The sequence below is a fragment of the Ammospiza nelsoni genome, chromosome 2, assembly GCF_027579445.1.
Source record: "Ammospiza nelsoni isolate bAmmNel1 chromosome 2, bAmmNel1.pri, whole genome shotgun sequence".
NCBI lineage: Eukaryota > Metazoa > Chordata > Aves > Passeriformes > Passerellidae > Ammospiza > Ammospiza nelsoni.
The window spans coordinates 79,434,581-79,457,652 of NC_080634.1; the positions used below are offsets into that span (position 1 = coordinate 79,434,581).

Genomic DNA, 23,072 nt, shown 5'->3' on the forward strand with positions numbered 1-23,072 from the left:
TTTGGAGGGCTTTTATTTCCTATAATTTTGGAATTATATTTTCTGGTTTCTTTTTGTTGAGAAATAGAGGGAGACGCAAAAAATCTGAGCAGAATACTACCATCCTGGTTTCTAAGGAAGAGCAAGTAATGAGTAACAATTTATAATGTAGTAACACAGTCTAAACGGCCTAGTGATAAATTAATGGAAACGGATTCTTGTATACAGTTTTGGAGACTAAGCACATTTGATTGAATTGTTTCACAACTAGTGTGCCTAATTATTGTGTCTGCCACATTCATCTATTTAAATCATTCCCAACTTTTGGATTGCTGCCTGGAATATTACTGCAGTACGTGTTTCAACTGGTTATTCCCCTATCACATGTAACTTCACAAAGGAGGATGATTTTTTTTTTTTTAAAGAGTGAACTTTGGCTATATGTTTATAATATCTGATAAAAAGGAACTGTAGGTTTCATAATGTTGATTTGAATGAGTTGCACATGAACTGATGCTGTATTTGTTTTGTCAGGTCAGTGACTTAAAAAGTGCCTTTGCCAAGTCACTTTTACGAGCGAGGACTGCTACGCCCGTGTTCTCAAAATCCCGTCTTTGCCAGCCAGACATTGCCTTCACCTTACACCTGGCAGAAGATACCTCAGCTGTCTCCATTTGCCAATTAGTTGATGGGAAACTGAAAGCAGAAAAAGGATTATTATTATTATTATTCCTGGGACATGAACAAATGACTGCGTTGCTTTTCTCGTGTAATCAATACCGGCAAGCAACCATCAGAGGACTGCTATTCTATCAAGGAGTGCCATTGCATTGATGGACCTTGGCTTTAAACCAGTGCATCCGTGATTACAATCAACAAACCCACGTGTTTTACAGACAGAAATGCGACTGAGCATGTGTTTTCCCAGCCAAAAGTCTACGAGCGGGACTTAATGATTGATGAGTGACTGCTTGCTGATAAACTTTCTCTGCTTGTTCTGCTTTGTGTGCGTTGGACGTCGTTAATCGTCCCCCACTGTTTGTTTTTTTTAACTTCATTTTCCATTAGAATTGAAGTTATTTTTTACTGACTTCCTTCCCCCCCCCCCTCCTTTGTCATTAGTTTTGGAAATTTCTTCAGTATAATTCACCTGACAGCAACTTGCTAGCTCAAAATCAGCTTCTCATCATGGCTTTGAATGTTGCTCCCGTAAGAGACACAAAATGGCTGACATTAGAAGTGTGCAGGCAGTTTCAGAGGGGAACTTGTTCACGCTCTGATGAAGAATGCAAATTTGCACACCCCCCTAAAAGTTGCCAGGTTGAAAATGGAAGAGTTATTGCCTGCTTTGATTCCTTAAAGGTAAGAAAAAGAAACTGCATGTGTAGTGAAAATGCTACTACATCGTAGTGAAAGTAAAATAGGAAATGATGAGTGATTCGTTCCTGGTGAGATGTATATTGAAACAAATGTTGTTTATCATAATGTTTGTTTACTGAAGCTTTTAAGATTTCTTTCTAAGTTTTTTTTTTTTTTTCAAATGTCACTATGTTATTTACAAAAATTGCATGTGACTGTGGGATACAGAATTGGTTGCAGCTGGTAGGACAATTGTATTCTCCCAAGTATATTTTATGAATTATAATTATTTCCTGGTAAATGAAAATACACAGTGGCACAATACTCTGCCATTCCCAGAGTCCTAAAGAAACAAATCATATGGAAAGAGTGCAGATTTTTTCATTTAGATCAACATAAGTGAGAAAAGCCTATCCATTAGTTCAGATTTGACACAAGGGTTATTTACTCTTGGTATTGGGGACTCAGGTAAATTAATAGCATTGGTAATTACATGTATGGATAGTGCAGATATGAGCATAAGTTTAGGAGGAGCAAAGGGATTCTCTTGTTTGGAGGATATTTAGCAATTATATTGTTAGGACATGAGCTTCTTCAGACTTCCTAATGACATCAGGCATGCTTTAGAAAACTATTTTTAAAAGTTCTGTGAAAACAGTTCATGTACTGCATAAAAGAAGATTAATGACCCCCTGGGATTTGAGGAGTACACAGTGTTTTCCATGATGATATATTTGTGTTCTCATGTTAACAGAAGGAGAAAGCTTATTTCATATAAATAATTAAAGGGTAGAATTGAGAATTTCAAATTTTATTTTGAAAGTTTTACTTATGGCTTTATCTTCTGGGCATGGGAGAATGTATTGGTTTGCTATTTTAGCTCTGAGGATCAAAATTCAGTTACCAACAACTCTTTTACTGTGAAAACATCAGTCTGAAATATAAGAAAACTCAGGGTGGTTTATTTCCATTATAACTTTTTTTTTTTATGCAATGCAAGATATTGTGTTAGGCATCTGCCTTCTGTTTTTTCTCATTTTTTCTTTTCTTTTGAAGATTTAGAAGACAGTATCTCAGGGGAGACATTTATGCGGGGGTTATGTTCTGTAGATCTGTTCTGTAAGGCAGAAGAGCACCTTTGGAGTCATGGCAGTATGTCATAGAGGGCTATTAATGACCTTAATCCATGGATTACTGCACGATAAACTCTAACAGCTCCTTTGTAGATGTTCTTGTATGTTGGTTGTCTGCCAATGGGTTTTTTTTTTAAACAAGCAGACTAGTGTCTGCAGCAAGTGGGCAATACTCTGATTTTACAAAAAATAAGCAGTTCAGTGGAAGGGGGTTTTATGTACTATTTTTATGTGCTGCAAAGTCTCAAGTCTGTGGCTGGGAGGCTGGAGATAAGCAGCAGAACTCGGTCACCCCTGGGCTGGCAGGACAGTGGCTCTGCAGTGAGGGAGGTGCTGCTGCTGCATCATGCTGGCCAAAGCAGTGATGCACCTGTCCTTGATGCCTGAGGACAGCATCGCTCTCCCTGGTGCTACCAGCCACTCACAGTGGAGTTGCCAGCTACTCCAGCTGGAGACTTTTGTTCAGGGATGGTTATTGTCTGCAAATAAAAACTGGAGTCACAGACTAAGCTAATAATACCATGAAGAGAAATCCTGAGGGATCACAGTGGCTAATTTACTGACAACCAGCATCATTGCTCAGTGGAGAGAAATCCAAAACCCTGTAAGAAAATGTAGTTAAATCAAGTAGCTGTGTTTTCACCTAGTGTGGGAGGACATCTGTCCTGAAGGGCCAGCCCGCTCCAGCCCAGCTCTGGTGGCTGAAGTGGTGCTGCTCTGTCCCACTGCCCATCATCACCCTCTCTCATGCACCTGTGCCTTCCATCTTGCACCTTCTAGTTGAGTCTAACGGGTTAAATTGCTAATTGGGAAAGATGGGATTATAGCAAGAATTCAGATTGTGGCCTGAAGCAGCACAGGTTTCTTCCTACCAACTCTGCTACAGGTTGAGGGAAATCCAATAGTGGGATGACAGTGCCTTCAACTGCGGCTCCTTGGCTCTGAGCATGAGTTGGAATTGTGCATTCCCAAGTGTTACCTGATCCTGCTGTGCACGGGAAACCATTTGGGACCACTGTGGGTGCAGGGCTCTGGGCTGTCTGGTGTCCTCACAGTCTGGTGTCCTCACAGTCATAATCTCAGTTATTCAGAAGACTGCCTGTAAATTGACATTTCCACAGCAAGAATGTGTGTGCCTGGTTAGGTCAGTTTGCTTATATTGCCAGTTGAGGGACTTGAGGTTAGTCACATAAACCTATTTGGTATGTAGCTTTTGGAAGTACTGGTGTTAATCATACAGTTTCAGAATAAGGCTTTGGCATTAACAAGTGGGATGACTTTTCATGTAAATGAACAAGCAAAATAGTCTAGAATTATAGATAAAATCAGAATTTAATTTAAGAAAAACAAGAGCTATTTTCCTTGCTGAACATTGAACCACAGTTTAAATGCAGGCAATTTTTTAGCATTTATTTACATAGCATCTAGAGCTCTGGAGACTTAGCCTTTTAACTGTCTTGGTTTGGTATACCTGCTGTAAAAATAAATTATACTGAGTCTTTGGATAAACATCTTTCTACTCAGAAAAGACAATTTTATTTTTTTTTAGTCTGTGCTGGAGTTAGGTTACATTTAGGTGGTGCCTGGTAGTTACAGCTGCTCCCTTAGAAGTCAGTCAAACACAAGATACAGGACTCTGAGACAGACTTTCCTTTACACACTGACTGATCAAAAGAGTCCCTGTTCTGGATAGGGACATATGCTCCCCTGCATGCCATCTTCTCTCCAGATTTCCAGGGCAGACAAGGGAGCATGCTATCAGTGTCTGCCAGCTGGATCAGACTACCAGAGCACCAGCAGGAGGCTGCAGGAGAGAGTCCAGTGGAAGGTGACAAAGATGATGAAGAGACTGAAGCATCCCTCTCATAAGAAAGTCTCAGAGAGCGGGCACTGTTCAGCCTGGAGAAGGCTCAGGGGATCCCCTCAATGTGTATAAACACCTGCAGGGAGGGTGCAAAGAGGACAGAGCCAGGCTCAGCTCAGGGATGCCCAGTGACAGGGCTCGAGGCAACGGGCACAGCCTGAAACACAAGAGCTGCCTCTCAATGTCAGGGAACACTTTTTCACTGTAAGCACTGGCCCAGGTTGCCCAGAGAGGTTGTGGTGTCTCCATCCTTGAAGATCCTCAAAAACCGTCTAAGATATAGTCCTTGGGCAGTTGTCTCTTGGTGACCCTGCTAGAGCAGGGGGTTAGACCAGGTGACAGCCAAGAGGACCTCTTCAACTATCCTGTGACTGTGGGACCAGAAGCACCTTCACACAGACGTTGCTGTAGTTTTAGGATTTTTCTCAGCTAGCAAAAGCTGCCTTTGGGACCAAAGGATGTAATCCCAGCCAGGGACACTTGCCTCTAAGTCCTATCATGCCTTCCTTTGTGCTCCCACTGCTGTCTTTGTGATTGTGCAGTGTACCAGGCTGGAAACAGAAGTTGTTGCTGTAGTTGCTGCAGAAGAGAAAAGGGCTATGTGGCACCAGCAGAGCACTGGGTCCCTTCTGCCAGTGACAGTGCTGTGGCCTTAGGCTGCCCTTTTGGAGTAACATGATTGCATCATAATCCAAATTTTCCTGTATTAAAGAAGTATCTTTGTAGTTCCGGTGGTACCAAGTAAAAGGTCAACAAAATTTAATGGACCTTGTTTACTTTTAATTGAGAAGGCGTTTTTGGCTCCCAATACCTATCCTTGCAATACTTGACTTTAGACCCAGCAAAAGTTGCAACAGCAACCCATTGGACAGATTACAGCTTTGAGGAGCCAAAATGCTCACTGTGGAAGACTGTCTGGGCTCTGAATATCCTTCATCTGTGAGATGCTCCAGGCTAGACAGAAATAGCTAAAGACTAATGAGCCTGGGTCAGATTCAGGCCAGAAACCTGCTGGTTTCAAGCCAGCTTCTGCTGTATGGGCTTCTGAGAGGCAGCTCAGCGTTTGTTTCTCCCTCTTTGGTGAAGGACAGAGTCTGCTGTGTTCTGAACAGGGCATTTGTGGGTTTTTAGGAGAATGCAGGTGGATCATCCCTCTGGGGTGGGTGTAGCAGTTGGACAGATGTGTGCCCATTAGGTGGCCACAACGTTGCTGTCAGCAATGAGGCTCCAGCCAGGAGAGGCCCCACATGACTGGGTCACCAGACAAACACACCCGAAACTGTACTGGGCAAGTGACCTTGGTGAGCTTAATGTGAGGATGAAAGTGTCTCTGGGCTAATCCAGGTCACTGTGCTTGAGGTGAACGAAGGGGACCTTTCCTGGCGGGGCCTGAGCCCTGGTGGTGGGTGGGAGGATAAAGGGGCTGAGGAGACACTGCCAGAGCCTTGTCTGCTGCCATAACCATCCTGAAACCTTTTTGGGGCCCGTACAGGCTCCCCTTTGGATGCCCTTGGAAGGGTCTGTGAAGTGAAGTGACCTGTCTAACACAAAAGTTTGAATTTCAGAAACTGCTTCATTTATGATTTTATACTTCTCCCTGGGTTGAAGTAGCTTAATGTAAAATTGAATAACATGCATGTATAACATTTAATATATCACATTTAGATCCCTCCAAGTTGGACACTATAAGCAAGTCTGTTTTCAAGGCTTTCTTGTCCTGGTAGTAATAAAGAACAAAATCCTTTCAAAGGAATACTAGTATATAATATAATGCATGAAGACAAGAACATACAACACTTTGCTGTATTTGAATTGGAATAATTAAAAAAAAGACACATTAAAACAAATGGAGATGTTTAGGAGGGGGAAAAGGGGAAAGTTTGACAGATAAAATAAAATCATGTGCATTTTGCTTAGAGTTAACTCTTCTGTTTGCAGGCATGTCTGAATTTTCAGTGCTGGTGTCATTTCTTGACCCAGATTTGTACCCTTTCTGCCGGGCAGCTACTAGAAGGATATGTTGTCTAAGTTAACACAGGTAACAGAGATGGTATCTTGAAGATACTGTTGTTGCAAGTTTTATGGTGGTAACAAGGAAGCAAAGCTTCTTTAGGAGCTCCTGGTAACTTTTTAGGTTTTTCATTAGTCCCTAAGCCCTTCAAACTCTTCTATTTATTGAGCCAGCAGACTGTTGTGAACTGGTCATCTGCATTTTCATGAAAGCCTATAAAGAATATATCTATCTGGTCTAATTTGGCACCACAGAATAAAAAGTACCTGAAAGCTGTGCACAGACTTGCTTACCAGATTAAAAGGTTGCTGGAGAAAACAAAACAAAAAAAAAAAAAAAAAAAAGGAGAAATTTTAGGAACATCCTCTATGTTGAAAGATCTGGAACTGAAAACAATCTTCTTAAGATGGCCCCAGCTTTATTCAGAAAAGGGGGAAAATAGGCTTTGTAAAGTGGGCAGTGTGTTTGTACAAGAATGAGCTCAGAGTTGGGAGGCAATAGGTGGTCATTTGTCTTCCTGTAATTCTTTTGTGGGTCTCTGAATGTTTTACAAATGTCAGGGACTCAGGATCATTTCACAATTTGAAATAAGTGGTACCTGCTCACATTTGGCAGGTGAAGCATTCTGAACAGACTATAGATGAGCATGGAAAAAGGGGATTAGCTAGTTTTGTCTATACTAGAAAGCATTTAAATGAGTGTTTATAGTGTCCTAGCTGGCTGAATTTTTGTCCATCACTTGGTTATATGGTGTGACAGAGTTCAAAGACAAGGTGAGTTCAAGGACTGTGCCCACAGCTGGTGGGAAAAAATGACTGAAATGGGCAAAGTAATTTCTCTTGGGCAACAGAGTGGCTTATACCTCCTGGGCCCATGAATTCTGCCTGCTTTGCTTCACAGTGACCCAGTTTCAGCAGGATGTTAGGGAATAGGCTGCCCTTTTCAGTAGTTGTGGGCTCTGGGGATGTGGAACTTGCAGGGTGTAACTTTTCAGATGGAGGATACAGAATCCAGGTCTCATTTTTCCTGCAGAACAGCTTCCTTTTTCACCCACCTCTGTTTTTTCTTGTAAAATGTCCAATAATCTCTAGGTAGTCTGAGAACACTACCTGGCAGAAGCTTTCGTGTGTCTGAGTTACTGCAAAGTGTGGGCTTGAAGAGAAAGTGCCAATCAAGGCCAGTTTTAGGTAACTATTAACTCTGTGGAATTAATTGTGACTGAATTAACGCTGTGGGCTCCCTCTGTGTTCAGAATATCAGTGGCCATCCTTGGGCCAACCAAAGCCCCATTTAGCCCCGTGACCCAGTCATGGCCAGTAGTGGGTGTCTTGGAGGGGGTGTGTAAACATGCAGTGGCTTCCTGGAGTGCTCTGCTGGCTCCTAGGGATGTGATAGCCAGGGACATTGAGAGCCAGACATGTATGCTTGTACCTAATAGCTCTCAGTCACCATCTTTCCACTGGATTTGTCCTGTTCTTTAACTATGTTCACATTCAGCATGCACAGCAGCCTCCTTCACAACTTTGTTATGTACAGCGTGGAAGACAGCTTCTGTTCTTTTCAAACCTCCCCATCCCATGGATGCCCCCAGTTCTTGTACTGCAAAACAGAAGAAATTCTCCTCTGACTTGTCCTAAGGGTGAAACTGGATGGGTTTTTTTCCACTGACTTCACTCTGGAAGGGGCATGTTTCTCCCGGGTGACTTCAAAGGAAGCCTTATGAGAGAAGGTTTTAAATCTGCTCTGTGAAAATGCTGCTCTCAGGACAGGTACAATTCCCAAAGGCCCTGCTTTTTCAGGCTATGGCAATTTTTGCACTCAGAATAAAGTGCTGCATGGAATTATGCCATTCTATTTCCTGAGACTGTATTTCATCTTATACCAAATCCATGCAACTGTGAACAGCTGCTAAAAAGAGGTGGTTACATCCAGGCCTATCACAGCTAGCTCCCCATTTTTATCTCTGTTCAGGTGGTCCTGCAGCCATGCAACTGGAGTTGATCCAAAGGAAAGGGAAAAACTACATTAAATATAAGTTGAAACTACACATTTGGGCAGCACCATCTTGCATAAACTGAGGTAAAAGGGATTTAAAAATGGATAAGCTTTTTTTGAAGACCTCTCCTTTATCTCTGAGCTTAAGGACTCTTAGTATTCCTTGTTTGTTTAATCACCTGTTCTTGTTTGTTTTCTGATAAAAACTCTCCATGTTCCCCTGTAGTCCTCAGCAGGCACAAGTTCCTTTAATACTTCCTTTTTCCTGTTTGTCTCCCTCGTATCTATTCATGCAGCTGTTTCCATGCCAGCTCTTCTGACTTCAAAGGGTTAAAAGGAAGGTAAAATTAAAAACCAAGTAGCTGAACTGCTGGGCTGACGTACTTAAAAATTCATGAGCTTGACTTAAATTGGTAAAGAGAGAAACTGCAATAAGCCTTTAGCTGTTGTATTACATGGTGTTTAGCTTTTTAATTTTTTTTAAATCTTATTTTTTTAAAGGCTGTTGATCTCTGCAGAGGGCACCATGTTCTTTGCTAGGGTTTGTCTCTCTGCTGAGAGGAACATTTTTGATTTATCTCAGAAGAAAGTCTGGAGGCACAGCTCATCCCAACCACCTGTGGTGCTTAACCTGCAGGAGCCCTGGTGAACTGCTGGAGCTAAGCCAAGGGCTGGCCTCTGTGGTAGAGGGCCACTAGCCATCAAGGCAGCTCAGAGGAGCAAGTCTTAAGGCAGAGACAGGGTTAGCAGGTTCAGACCCAGGCTGTGAAGAGCAGAGAAGTTAAAACAGTTGAAGTTCATTACACAGCCTGCTACAAAAGCTGTGTCTCCTTCAAGGCCCTGTTTTGTTTCCTCTTTTGTCTTTCTCAGCAGCAGCACCAAGAACACAAAGCCATCCTGGCTGTCACTGCTATTACCTGTCACCACCTGAGCTGCCAGATTTGAAAACTGCACACCTTGTTTTAACTTAAGTTCCATTTTCAAAGGAGAATGCACTTGGATACTGAGTTACCCAGGCCTTCCTTCTCTCTGAAGTCACAGACAAAGTGGCTTCCCAGTGGTGCGGTTCAGCGGCAAAGCTCTCTGTGGTCAGAGAGGCGCTTTTCACCAGCAGATGTGTCACTACAGCCTGTCATCCTCTGGCCTGTCAGGGCCACCTGATGAGAGGCACAGAGGTGTTACCAGTGCTGTTTCCAGATGTGGGCTAGGGAGTGTTACCAGTGCTGTTTCCACTGCTGGTTTCAGTGTGTTAGAGCTGGCTGAGCAGGTCACCTGGCCTGGGGATGAGGATGAGCACAAGAAGCAGAAATGGTTGAAAAAAAACGCAGTTAAAGAACAGTCACTAAGGGAGGTAGTACAAATCTGTCATCCTGTTCACTGAAGTGTGTTATCCTGAAGGACCAAAGGAGTATGTAGCAGGTCCTGGGCAGTGGTCTTGCTGGGTTACTCTTGCAGCTTCCTGCTTCCAGAAGAGACTTGCAAAGAACGTTTGCAGGTGCTGTGCCATACCCCTTCACATCAGAAGCAGCTGCCACTCGGTTATCAGTCTAAATCTTATTAGGCGAAGAAGAGCAGCAAGGCAGATTAGTTATGGCCACAGGAAACCTTGGATGAAAGGGCATGGTGTTTGCCAGATGTTCTTCAGATTTTCAGGCACTCCGGGGTGTTTCATATACCCATCAATTCACTCTGTAGATTTTGTTGCTGCACAGATCCATGCTCCCCTAAGCCTTATAATAACCAGTTTGTGGGTGTAGTGAAGGCAAAATTCAATCAGAGTCTCTGACTCATCCCATCACTAGGATTTTGAACACAAGAGCAATTGCTCACTGCCCACTCCTCCTCCACGCTCCCTATTAACTCAGGTCACTCACTGTTCCCACAGGCTTGCTCTCTCCAGGTCTCCCCACCTACTCCTTTATTTTTCTGGCAGGTGGCTCCTCTTTCATTCCAGGTGCTTTTTTTTTTTTTCCCCTTGGCCTTGTATACGTAGCTTTCGCTCAGCTCGGGCGTCAGCTGTTCTTCCCAAGCTGTTATACTTCAACTGCATCATAAAATACAAAAGACAGGGTTGTGCTTGTCTGATGGAGAAGCCTAGCAGAGACAAGACCTGTATTCCTATTGGTTCAATTCATCCCCAGCATTGGAAAGATATTTAAAAATCTAAAAAATCAGTACAAGAGGAATTGGGGAGTTTATCTGCAAGTCTGTTTGACAACTGTGCCCTCTCCCAACTTACCTCCTTATATGAGGACTGCCACCTTTTTTAGAGATTAACTTCATTGGAAACCTATTGCAATAAAAGGAAAACTGTTGTGGTTTTAGAGATTTTGGAACATCACTGAAAGCCCCTTGTGAGATATGAGTCCCACAGCTGAATTGCAAAAGGCAATTAGAAGTATCCCTTTTCTGTGACCTTGATGTTTGTCTTGTGGCTGTGGGCGTGGTGTGCCACCCATTATTAGATTCCTGCAAGGTCTTGACCACAATAAAGAAGAAATTAATAATGGTGAAAATAAACTGTCTTCTCCTCTGCTTTGTTAATGAATTGTGTTACAGGGGGATGTGAGCAGTGCCTCCAGAGTCAGAAGGCCCTAATGCTTGGAAAAATCAAATCATCAAGCAGTAAAGACAAAGAGGTGGGGAATCAGTGGAATACTGCATATGAGAAGCATATGAGGGCAGTAGCAGCTGTGGTGCAAACCCTGGTGTGTGCTTGCTGGCTCAGGGGCCCCAGGGAGGTGTCCTGTTCCCTGCGTGCTGCTGTCACCCTGCAGACTCACACACTGCTCCACAGCCCGGCGCTGGTGCCATGCTCCTGACTGACTGACCTGGTGCAGTCACTGCACTGTAGATCTTCCCTTTCTCTTGAGGTGTTACAAGTTCTCAGACAGCTGCAGGGATGGCCTGGCCTGGCAGCCCACCAGGTGTGCTGCTGTCACCTCACCTGCATGTCCAGTAGGCCAGGCAACTTTTAAACTTTGTAAAAACCCAGTTTATTTACTCTAGTTTGAAATTCAGTTTGGGCCCTGAACATTCCACAGTGAAGCTGTGCCTCTGACTGAATGGTTTGTTTGCCATCTTAGATGTTGTCAGGAGAGGAGCTTACCCAGTGCAGGTGTACAGATACACTGTGGCCATAAGAAACGGCCAGCTGTGATTCAAAGCCAGCTGAGCTGCTGGGACCTTCTCTTTTGGTTCACAGTGAGCCAAAAAAATAAAATTCAGCATGTCAGACATTGAACCAAGCCCCACTGGCTGTTACCAAACAGGCCCCTATCCTTCAGCCCCAGCTGGGTAAAATGCACAACAAAAGCAGCTTTTTAAGCTAGATATAACATATGAAGATCAGGAGATGTATCATGATTGTTTGAGGGTTATTTCAAGGATGATTTGCTAAATTAGGCCATCACTTTAAAATTAATATATATTTATTTGCTGGGGATAGGATATGAGTCTTTGGGCTTGATTGAGCTGCCTAATCAGAGGCATCTGATTCTATTTGAGATGCCCTGGATACTCTTGATGGCTTTTCAGTTGTTCGTCAGAGAAGTGTCTCACCTTTGTTGGCACCATGCAACATTCCAGGATATCTCAGGGTGCTCCAAGTGGTCCTGCTGACTTCTCTGTGGTAACAGAGTGAAGCCCTTCTTGAGAGGCAGTGTTAGCTCTTTTACAAGCTGGAAACTCTGGTATGAACTGCTTTGGGTAAAAAGGTGGACAGTGCATTTGCCATAGTGATGACCTGGCTAAGAAAAAAGCTGGGATATAGGCCAGACTCAGGAAAACCTGTCTTCTGTAGCAGAAGAATGCCCTTGTGGAGACCAGGAAGGGGATGAACTAATGAGTAATTTAGAATTCACCCTTAGTAACATGAACAGCAAATGTAATTTCATTGGTTTGAAATGGTTGTGACCCATGTAACTGGGCTCATTTTTGCTACCTACGAGAATGGTAAATCTATGAAAAAGAAAACCTCTCTAGAAATGTTATGGCAGTGAACTCAGCCTGTTAAAAATAAAAAGATGGACAACATTTTGCAAATTTAAATTAAATACCAACCATTACTATTGCTTTATGAAGATTTTAAAGCTAGAAATCAACCAGAATATGCGTTTGAAAAAAACATGAAATTTACAACGAGGAAGTCTTGTTCCTCTGAAGTATAATTCTCCCTTACTTCATTTGCAGATGTGAACATATGAACATCTGTCAAGTGCAATCAAATATGCATGTAGTTTGTTGATTTCAGATACAAAAGAGAGAAGAATATTTCCTTTTCCAACAGTATCTTAATGGTAATTTTCCTAAACTAGTGGATAATAATGGATACCATGAAAATGCAGGCTATTCCCTGCATGCATTTGGCCTCACATTGTTCTTCAAAGCACTGGTCATACCATATGTGTAAGCATCACTAAAAATGCAGGCATGGGATTTGCATGTGCAGAGTTGGAGGTGTGTGGATATTGCAGTGGAGATACTGTAAGCATCTTATCATGTGAGTAAATTAGTGTTGGTATGAAGGAATATGAGGGTGATTGTGTGCTTCATGCTGAACATGTTGATGCTATTGAAATTCCAGCCTGCCACAGTTCTTGGTTTAAATCAATATAAATATTAATTTGCTGCAAAACTCTCATTCCTTCGGTGAGAGCTGTGTTAACTGATTAGTATGCATGAACCAGTTTGTGTTTGAAGTGCAGCAAATGTCTATGAGTCTCCTTCTTTAATTGAACCTTCTGGCTATAATTGTTTTTAGCCTGGATTCTTGAGGAAATGAGGCTTACACAGTCAGTCTGCTTCTCTTTCCCTCCTCCCCTGCTAACTTGTAAACCCACTGGCCAGTTTCAGTCAAATTTGACAGAAATCATAGTCTCAAGGATAGTAAGGTTCATAAAAGTTTTTTAAAAACAGGTAGCCTAATACTAGAGTGGAGAAAGAGAGAGATCCATAAGCCCTCCCTCCTGGAAGAGGTTCTTAGAGCATGCAGACAAGGGGAAAACCTTGAAACTCAGTTAACCACAAAGAAGCTGGGGTTTGGAATCTGCAATCAAACCTGTAAAGCCCTGCCTTCATTCAAGCTGATGTTTGCAGCACAACCCACTTAATGATAGTAATGTTGTTGGGCAGACATGTGGCAAAGGACTGCCTACAGCCATTCCCCCTTACCTTTAGCCTCTGCTTGCTTCTTGAGCCTAGTTTTCATGATATTTTCCATATTCAGTCTTTTCAAATAGCAGATTTATCTTACTGAGTCGTTGGTATTCTTACCATGACTTTTTTTTTCTTCAGGGAAAAAGGAAATTTCCACTAGGAATGCAGATTTAGGTCTTGTAGTTGTGCAAGGCAGTGAAAGGCTGCCTGATGATAGGTGGGGAAGGTGACATCCCTCACTGACACTGGCTGTTGTATAGACAGCACCACAGAAATTCTGCAGGCAGTAAGAGAGAGCAGGAGAAGATGTAACACTAGAGTCTGTGGGGAGTGCTCATCTGGAAGGAGGAGGTTTGCAGGTACCATCCCTGCTGCCAGGCTTCTGGAGGCATTTTTTTCTTTAGACAGTCACTTGAAGGAAAAGAAATGGAATACTGTCCTGGAAATAAAGGTGACTGTGTTTTATGTAAGAACCATATGCTGTTTTGTCCTAAGCTCATAGCGTCTCCATTTGGTTTTGGGGCAGCAGCCCTCTAGGGTTGCTCCTGTATCCTGCAGGAGTAAGCTGGTCTTCTGCATCACTCAGGGCTGGTGTAAAAGATGGTTACTCTTACTGTCTTTACCCAGCCTTGATATTGTTGCAGTATAGTTGAAATCCTCTACTGTTGGACCTGTAGACAGTGTTTTAAATGAGTACTGCTATTAAAAATCCCATTTATCCAGCTTTCCTTAAAGTACCAACAGTACTATAAGCAGGTTTTCCCTTATCAGATACTTCAGTATGCCAGCTGTTAAAATATATGTAATGTGTTTAACGAGAAAGGGAGTTTATTATTAGGTAATTAAATAAGGCTGTTCTTTCTAATTAGTTATTTGCCTTTCAGTTCTGGATGTTGCAAACAGATCCACTGTGATTTGTGTCAGCTGTATCTTGGTGTGCAATTTGCTATAAAGCAGCTGTGCATCTCAGCAATGCATGTGAGAATCAGGGGTGTGAAAGTAGCCAGCAAGTTTTTAATGTAAAATGAGAAATGTTATCACTGGCTAATTAAGTAGCAACTGAAGGTTAATTAATTCATAATATATCTGTATACGTGGCCAAATTCTATTTAGTGGATCAACTTACTAATACAAATGTGGAAATATCAAATGAAAAGTAGTGCAATAAGTTAATAAATGTGTAGCATCTTTAGAAGCCATAAAGAAATGGTAGCAAATTGATTTTTGGTTCAGTTCAACAGAAGTTAATTAACTGCTTATACCTAACAGGTTGTGTTGTTTCCAGCGTCCTTGGGATCCCAAGCGGATTTATGGCTTGAAATGAGATGTGGTTAGAGCGGTTCAAAGGAAGAGAGGTTGACACTGGTGAGGTAGCAGGGCCTAGCAGTAGACTCTGGAGCTCTGTGCATACCAGAAGAAGGCCACAGAGAGGACAGCACAGTTTGGAAAACTGTGTTGGTTTTTCAGTGAAATTCCACGGAATACAGCAGGCACAGAGAAAGGGGAGAGCTGCAGACAGATGTGCTGCTGTTGCGTGTGACACAAGGCAACCTTCTCTCTAAACTCATTGTTTCCTGGCATGATGAAAAACCCACCAGGTGCAGAGAGCATGGGAATACTGGGGTTGTTATGAGGATGTTTAGATGGTATTGCATGTTCTCAGGTTTGGCTGTTTCGTTCAGTCTGGCTTGGAGAGCAGCATTATCATATGGAAAAAAATTACTGTGCAACTATAGACAAAGAAAATGAAAAAAAAGCCCTCAAGTGGTCCGAACGGAAGGCTGAAACTTTCTGATATGTTATCTGCAGGATCATTATTTAAATTCAGTTTGATTTTTTTTTAATTTTGCATTTCTTATGTGCACGCTGTGTCTAATTAAAAACCTAGTTTAAATAGATAACCATAATTTATCAGTATAAATACAGCAACTTTAGCATGCTTTCCCTTCCTCAAAGAATGTGGAGAGGATGTGCTCCAATTTGATGTGATTACAATTTCCTAAAGGTGATACTTTTTTCTGTTCTCTGTTTAAGGCTCCATTTGTCTCATGATGCAGCACAAACCTCTTGAAAAATCTGTGTAACCTTTACAGTATTTGTAAATCTTAGTTATAATTGGCAATGACTGGCTTTCTCTCATATTAATCTTAAAATTTATGAGTAGTAAATGAGAAGATATCCATCTTATATTTCAACACACCTCTCTTGCAAAACACCTGAATCTGCCTGTTTTGAGCTGAAATAGTCAGTCTTCAGTCTACAAGTCATAATAAGCACTTGCGTCATGGTTAACCTTGGGTATTAGAAGATGTTTTTTAAGTGATGGTTTTTGACATTATGTTCTCTGTTATTTGAAGGAAATTGTTTAACAACACTGCCCTGTTGTTTTCTCCTTTGTGAAAAGGATGCAGCTTGGGGGGGGGGTTGGTTTTTTTTTTTTATTTTTTGCTTACCCTCCCTTTTTCTTTCAGAAATAGGAATAATTACTAAGCTGTTCAAGGTTAGTAAGGAGAGTCAAACCTTTCTATTAAATGTGCTAACATAACTGCGGAAAAAGCAGACCAACTTTTGTATTTACATGTCTTTCTTTGGGTAATATTTATAGATCATCTTGGAAACAGAGAGCGTGCCTGTCAGTACTCACTTGTTAAAAAAATGAGAGTATTTTAAAATATGTGGAAAAAGCTGCATCTCTGACACAACTTATTATGCACCTAGGAGTCCATGAATTTATAGCTCACATACATACATACAGATACACAGATGAAATGTTTAGTGCATGCCTCTCCTCAGCCTGTGTTTAACTCAGTCAAAAAACCCCTCCACACTCTGTGTTTGTAAGACAGTCTTTCCTTTCCCTGAGTCACCTTGGCAGCCCTGGCCCATGTCTGCTTCAGGTCTAACCCAGCTGATTTGGACATTGGTGACCAGAGCCATGTGTGGCACTGCGAGTAGAGTTGCCACAGGACAGGAGGAAGCCTTGCTGCCCTTCCCCAGCAGTCATGGTTTGATACATCCCTGGGGCTGTGATTGCCTTTTCCATGGTGTGTCACTCCTGTCTCCACCATCAGGCAGCAGCTGATCAATGCATCCATGATGTTCTCTTCTGCCATGGCCAGCTCCCTCTCCAGGTTATAGCTGGACGCCTTCCAGTCTGTGTCTGCACTTATGGGTGGGGCTCTTTTCACATCCTAGAAATGCTCTGCTCTTTCATGCTGATTCTTGCTCTCTGAATTTCAAGTTCATCATCTTCTGTCATACCCTGATGCTTCTGTCTTCCCATTCCCAAATAAGCAAGAGTCATCACCACATTTCATTAGCTTAGCTGGAGCTTCTGAGAAACATAGATCTAAAAAACATGGATCTGGTGTCCTGGAGATATTAAGCTTGACAGTATAATCAAAGTAGTTGGTTCCTGCATCTCTGATTTCATAGCTCTTCCAGCCTGTGTCCCCATGGATGACTTCTGCAACTGATCCCATATTCAACTAAGCCAACTGTAAACCTCCAGTTGATTTCATGGGGCACTTCACTGTCCCCACACTTTATGTACTTTTTAAAGTGCATCCTGGTTTGCCTATTTCTTGTTTAGTGCCTCAATGGTTCTTGTCTGACCCAGGGAATTAAGTGGAGCAGGCTTTCCCTCTGACTGAGGTGTATACTTTTTGAAGCTGTATTTATAAATCCATTAATTTTAATTGTTTGGAAGCTTTTGTCTGGGATTTCATGATGTGAATCCCTACCAGTAGATTTCCATGAGGGCCTTTTCACAAGAGAAAAACCATTGACATTGATAGTCAAGGGTTCTTCAAAATTAGCTGCCCAGTGATGTGCATCACTGTGTACTTACACTGGTTTTTTTTAAATAGCAAGTAAGTTGCTGGTTTTTTTGTTGCTCCTGAGGGCTTCTTTAAAAAAGAATAAAGAAGGAAATCTGTAAGATTTATCTTCCTCTCGGTTCTCTTTTTATTTTGAAAGGAATGTTTCATGCTTTTGCAAAGGGCGTGTGTGTTGGACTCCTTGTTTTCTTTTGCTTTTTTCCCCTCTTCTGTCAAAATTCCATCTCTGTTTTCCATCAAGAATATGTGAAAAATATTTTCAATATATATCATTAAATAGTTTCCTTGTTCTTATACTACTCCCTAGGCATCTGCTGCTGACTGCTTTTTGAAACAGGATACTGGGCTTGATGGACCTTGGTCTAACACAGTACAGCTGTTTTATTTTCTTAAATGCTGAAGCATTTGTAAAAAAAAAAAAGATTTCTATTTATTTACTTGTATGCAGCTGCAGTGGCTCTTGAGAAGCAGAGTCTGCGGTTTGCTCTCGAGAGTATGAAGACAAATTGTACAGAGGTGTACAACAGCTCATCTAAGTAATTATAGAAGTGTTCCTAATTGTAACCTTCTGTCGAGTGCAGAGGCAACGAGCATGTGTTGTAACAAAGTGAGTGACTCACAAGAATTCTGGATGTCTGAGAAGAGCTGGAGACCACAACAGCAGAGAAAGAGGGCAGCTACCCCAATTTGCACTCTGAGGAAAATACAGGGTGATAGAGGGGAGCAAAATCTGCCTCAGTCTTGGTAGCTGTTGTTGCCACTGCTCAGGAAAGGAAATAGGAGAAAACTGGGAGAGAGGAGGTGTCCAAATTCCCTAATACCATATCAAAATTGTTGGTGGTAAATATTTTATTAAATAGTCAGCTTAGCAAGACTATAAGGGCCCATAGCTAGAACCTTTCACACTTCTTTTTGAAAGTTCTGTTTTAACATTAATTTTGATACTTACATGTAATAAGAAGTTAGTGGTTATGCTGTTGCTGTTGTTGTTTGGTTGGGTTTTTTTAAGAAGCAGACAGAAACGTGAACTCAGTTGCCTTATGATACTCATTTTTTTGCTATTCCAAATTTATGTACCACTGAACTCATCAAAGCATTTGTGGTATGATGCAGTGAACCCACATGTGGTTGTTGTTAATGACACTGGACTAAGGAAAATGATCGTACAATGAGAGCTTGAGAGACAAATCTGAAAAGATTCCTGGGCATTAATTTTACCTGCTTATTTGGCCATATGTAAATATGAAAGTTTTATTAGGATTAGGATTAGTGTTTCCAGAATTTTCAAGCAATTTCTACATTTAGACACCAAAGTAAGACTTCTACTTTACTGTCACTGTACTTTTACCCATTTTATCATAGTTAATGGATTTTGTAATGAAGTACATCATCATCATCTGATTTAATTATTTTCAAGACAGTTAGTGTTTTTTCCTTAACTGAAATTTTATTGTATGATGCATTCACCTTCTACCTTTATGTTCTTTTTTGTATTTTTAAAAGGAGCTAGAGATTTTGCAAGCCTTGACCCTTTCTTTATGTTATTGTCAGGGCATTTACAGATACTGGGCTTTGTTGACTTGTTGCTCTGGAGTTAGTTAAAGTTGGCTGAATAGCTGTCCTAAATACTTCCTGGCTGTAGTACTTGGAATAGCAATTTCCACTTCTCTGGTGATGGTGCAGTAGCCAACAGGCAATATATTTTTATCTGACTCCACTGTCCTTGAAGCACTTTCATTTTAAGGAACGCCTACATGTCTTTTTATTTTAGGTTTAAACAAAGAAAAAAATTATCTTTTAGATTAAGAATTTATTTTTTTCCTCATTATACGGCAGCTAAAGAGATGTAGGGATATCAGTGTTAGTCCCTGATCTGTTAATGAACATGATCAAAAGACAAGACTGGATGCAGTTTGTTTTGTATATAAATTATCTTTCCGAATGTAAGACGATGTTTATCTGAAGTCCATTAAATAGGTGCTTATGTAGCTAATTATTTGAACACACAAGTCCAGGCTGGCTCACCTCATGTTTTGTGGGAGCTGCCAGTGCTAAGGTACGGGAAGTTGGGTTGGGTTGGGTTGGGTTGCTGGCTTTTCTGCTGGTTCCTCAGAGATGGGCATTGGTTTGTAGCCAGCACCAGCAACCCCACACCTCTCAGCATGGCTACTCAGAGCCATCCTGGATAATACTGCTGTCTTGGGGGAAGAGGCAGTGAGAGCTGGGGATGTTGAGTCTTTGTGTGGTGCCGGAGAGCTGAGGGACTTCACCAGCTTGCTGCTTGTATCCACGAGCCATGGTGCCTGCTTGGGCTGTGCGTGGGCATGGAGAAATGTTGCAAAGTGAGTCTCTTGCTTCCAGACTGACAAATCTCAATTACCTGTACTCTTCTGCAGCCTTAGGGGGTTTGTGGGGTTTTTAAGGGTGTTGGAGAGCAGTGGCAACCACCATGTTTCCATCATTGCAGGATTGTCATCATCCTCTTAGCTGCAGTCAGAGATCAGAAAAACGCGTCATCATCTAGGGTCTAGTGTGTATGGGTGACTTTGTTTTTAACAACACACATAAAAGGTAGATTTAAAGTGTTGGAATCATGGTTTTGAGATGTTTATGGGTTATCATCTCTTGTGTCTGCAAAAAGTAGATGATAAATTGGCAGACAGCTATTTGATGATATATAAATTGTTGTCTGGTACTCAAGTAGCTTAACATTTTCCAACTGTGATCAGATGTGTCTGAAATTATTCAGCTTTATGCCAGGAGAGCTGCAGTTCCTCATTAATTCTGGTACTCCATGAGTAGTTAACCAAGTCTGTGTAAGGCTTTACATTTCCAAAGAGCCATGTTTAATTGCCTAGCAATTGGCCTTTATGTTGGTGTTTTTTTATTAAATGTTGAGAAAATTTCTTTGTATCAGACTCGCTGGTGGTTTTGCATTGTTTCCCTGCAGTCTCCAAACTGGTAATTCCACTTGTTAAACTGGGTTGGCTTTTACAATCTCCTTTGTTGTGGGATTCTCCCTTGCTTCCCCCAGTACATTCCAGAAATTGTTTGCTTGCAGGCAACTCTATTTATAAGCTTGTTTCATTTCTGTTTGATGTTTGAAAAGGTTTTTCATAGCTCTTACCTTTTCTTTGGTTTCTATGATATGCTAATCATATGTTCTTTAACTAGTTAAAACTGAACACTTCATTTGTTAAATATAGCCAGCCAAGGGAGTCCTTCAGGCATGCATCTCTATTCTTTACTGTCTCTCTTTCATTGTTCTCAGGATTACAGCATGGGAAAACGAATAAGGTATGGTCTGCAGTATGATGGGTGGCTGTAGATATGATGAACCTTCTACTGAGGCCTTCACGCCTTTAAAATTCACTATGTTTCTTCTTCTTAAAGCACAGCTGATTTTAAAACTGATTTGATATTTTCTATCCAGTAAAACTTTAAAACTGAAACTACCATTGGTGGGAAGAATTCAGACACATACACTCTGACGAAACACTGGGTTTTCAGTGTGGGAATGTAAAGTAAAATAAATTAAAATCCTGTTTATAAGTACTGAAGGAGACAATTTCCTTAAAAAAGTGTCAACAGCACTTCTTTAATCTTAGTGTTGATTTTAAATTAATTGAAATACTTTTCCCCCATTGGCAGTTTATTCCTTTGTTGTGAAATTGTCAAGGAAGACTGACATTATTTACTATATTCCACATTATGTTTTGTAGGAAGGCAAGATACATGTAATCAGTCTGCTTTAAAGGTATCTAAAAATCTAAAACCAGAGGAAACTCTATAATTGTAAAGCTAATAACGACGTGCTTGGGGTGCCTTCATGTTTAACTCATTTCCAAAGCAATCTCTGTGTCAGAAGCCATATTTTTAGAGAAGTAGAGGTACTCTTTATAAAGCAGTTTGTATGTGATTGGTCTGCCTATATATATCATCCATGGATTCTGTAGCATTTGGCTTGCCTACCAATGAAGGGAAATGAGTGCAGTCCTCCCAAGCTCCTCCATCTTTTACCTGTGTGCTCACAATCGATGCAGCAGTGCCTTGGGTTGGAGCTTTGACCTCATAGGAAGATGCTCCATCTGTCTCACAGGTTGTCTAGAGGATCCCTAATGACTTCCCATATTTTTTTTTTAATGCCCTCTTACCCTACAGAACAGTTTTTGTGCCCCCAAGACTGGCTTGAAGATGTAAAAACACATCTGGCAACTTTCTTTGGCTTTTATTGTTTTATTTATTTGCTAAGTAGTATAGCATAAGGATTTAATAGCCTGAAGACTAATATTTTATAAGCTGCCCTGTGAATGAGTGGTGGGAGATAAATAATAGCTTGTATCAGGAACTGTATCTTTTGGCATGATTTTAGATTGCACTTGACAAAGAAGAACTAACTCTAGTCTTTGTCTATGCCAAAATAGCTTTTATTGCTACATACTCCAACTTTCATGCAGTCACTGTTGATTGAGAGAGTCCCTCTCTCTGCTCTGCTGGAAATAGGCTACTACAGCCTGGTTTAAATGGTTATAATGTTTAAAATTTGTTTAATATGTTACTATTAAATTGAAGAATCCTCTAAACTCCCTCCCACCCTCCCTCCATCCAGACACTGAATCCCCAGTGATTAAACAAGGGAGTTGACTAAACCCTGTCTAGTCGCTGGTTAGTGATCTCATATTTTGACTATTTCTCCTGATGAATGGTACCCATCCATCACAATTTTTCTTTGCTGAAAAGCAGCAGGATGGGAAAAAACACTGAATTGGCCATTTAAATACTTCTTTTCCAGACTGTCTGCAATTACAAAGGCTTTTTGAAAAATCTGAATCAAGATGGTTTCAATTATGAGTAACACTTCTAACCATACTGCATTCTAACCTGTATGTCCTTTAGGTTAAATCTGACATGCCACAATTATTGTAATCACTTTATGATGTGCACATCAGATGAATAGAATATAGAAACAAATACTGAAGGGTTTCTGGCTGTGAAAGAGCCACTCTTGTGGAAAGCATAAGATCATTATACATTTTTTTTCTTCCATAAAACTTTGTTCTGGTTTGTAGAGTTTTAGTTTACTGTGTTCTTCAGCCTTGTGACATTTATAAAGAATATTTACTCTAAATATTCTCTAAAGTAGCTGTGATGAATGAGTTTCCTGGGAGCAGTGAAACATGGTTCAGCCACACTACCAGGCCGGGTGATGAGCCGAGTATGTTCTCAAAGTCTGAGTGCAATTTTGAGGTCTTGGTGGTTGTGGTCTTTTCCTTCCTGCTCCAGAGAGGAAAGTTCTCAGCACTTCTGGTCTCTCTATTCCCACTTGGGAGCAGAGAGGGAGAGGGCGATATAATCTTCACTTAGGGCTTCTCACTTGGTTGTTGTTGTCGCTTTGGCATAAAAAGCAGTGACGGAAGCCTTGGCTGTGCTGTTGGCTCCTGACCGCATCCTGCCTCTTCCCTCCCAGCACCCAAACAAAAGGAAACATTTGACAAAAAGAGGTTTGATGGGAATCTCTGTCTTGTGACTCCCGCACAGATAAGATGCGGGCAGTGAAAACACTTTACCCACAAAGGAAAGTCATAAATTATGTCGTACTTCGGTTCCTGTTTGCAGAAGAGTATTTCAGGCCATGGGTTTCTCCTGAGAAACAGAGGAGTGTGGTGCCAGACCTGTGAAGGCTTCCAGGAGATAGAACACTGAAAGTTGTCAATTGGCCACTGTTGCAGTGTAGC

The 23,072-nt window shown here is 41.4% G+C and overlaps 1 protein-coding gene across 6 annotated transcripts in view; it reads left to right on the forward strand.

The window, feature by feature from the left end:
• Positions 1-23,072, forward strand: part of MBNL2 (muscleblind like splicing regulator 2) — a 106,070-nt gene that overhangs the window by 36,478 nt on the left and 46,520 nt on the right. For all 6 annotated transcript variants that reach the window (XM_059466663.1, XM_059466667.1, XM_059466669.1 and 3 more), the window contains one exon: positions 514-1,341. In XM_059466663.1, coding sequence (XP_059322646.1) covers positions 1,168-1,341 — 174 coding nt within the window. In that variant the 5' untranslated portion in view covers positions 514-1,167. The remainder of the gene's footprint in view (positions 1-513; positions 1,342-23,072) is intronic.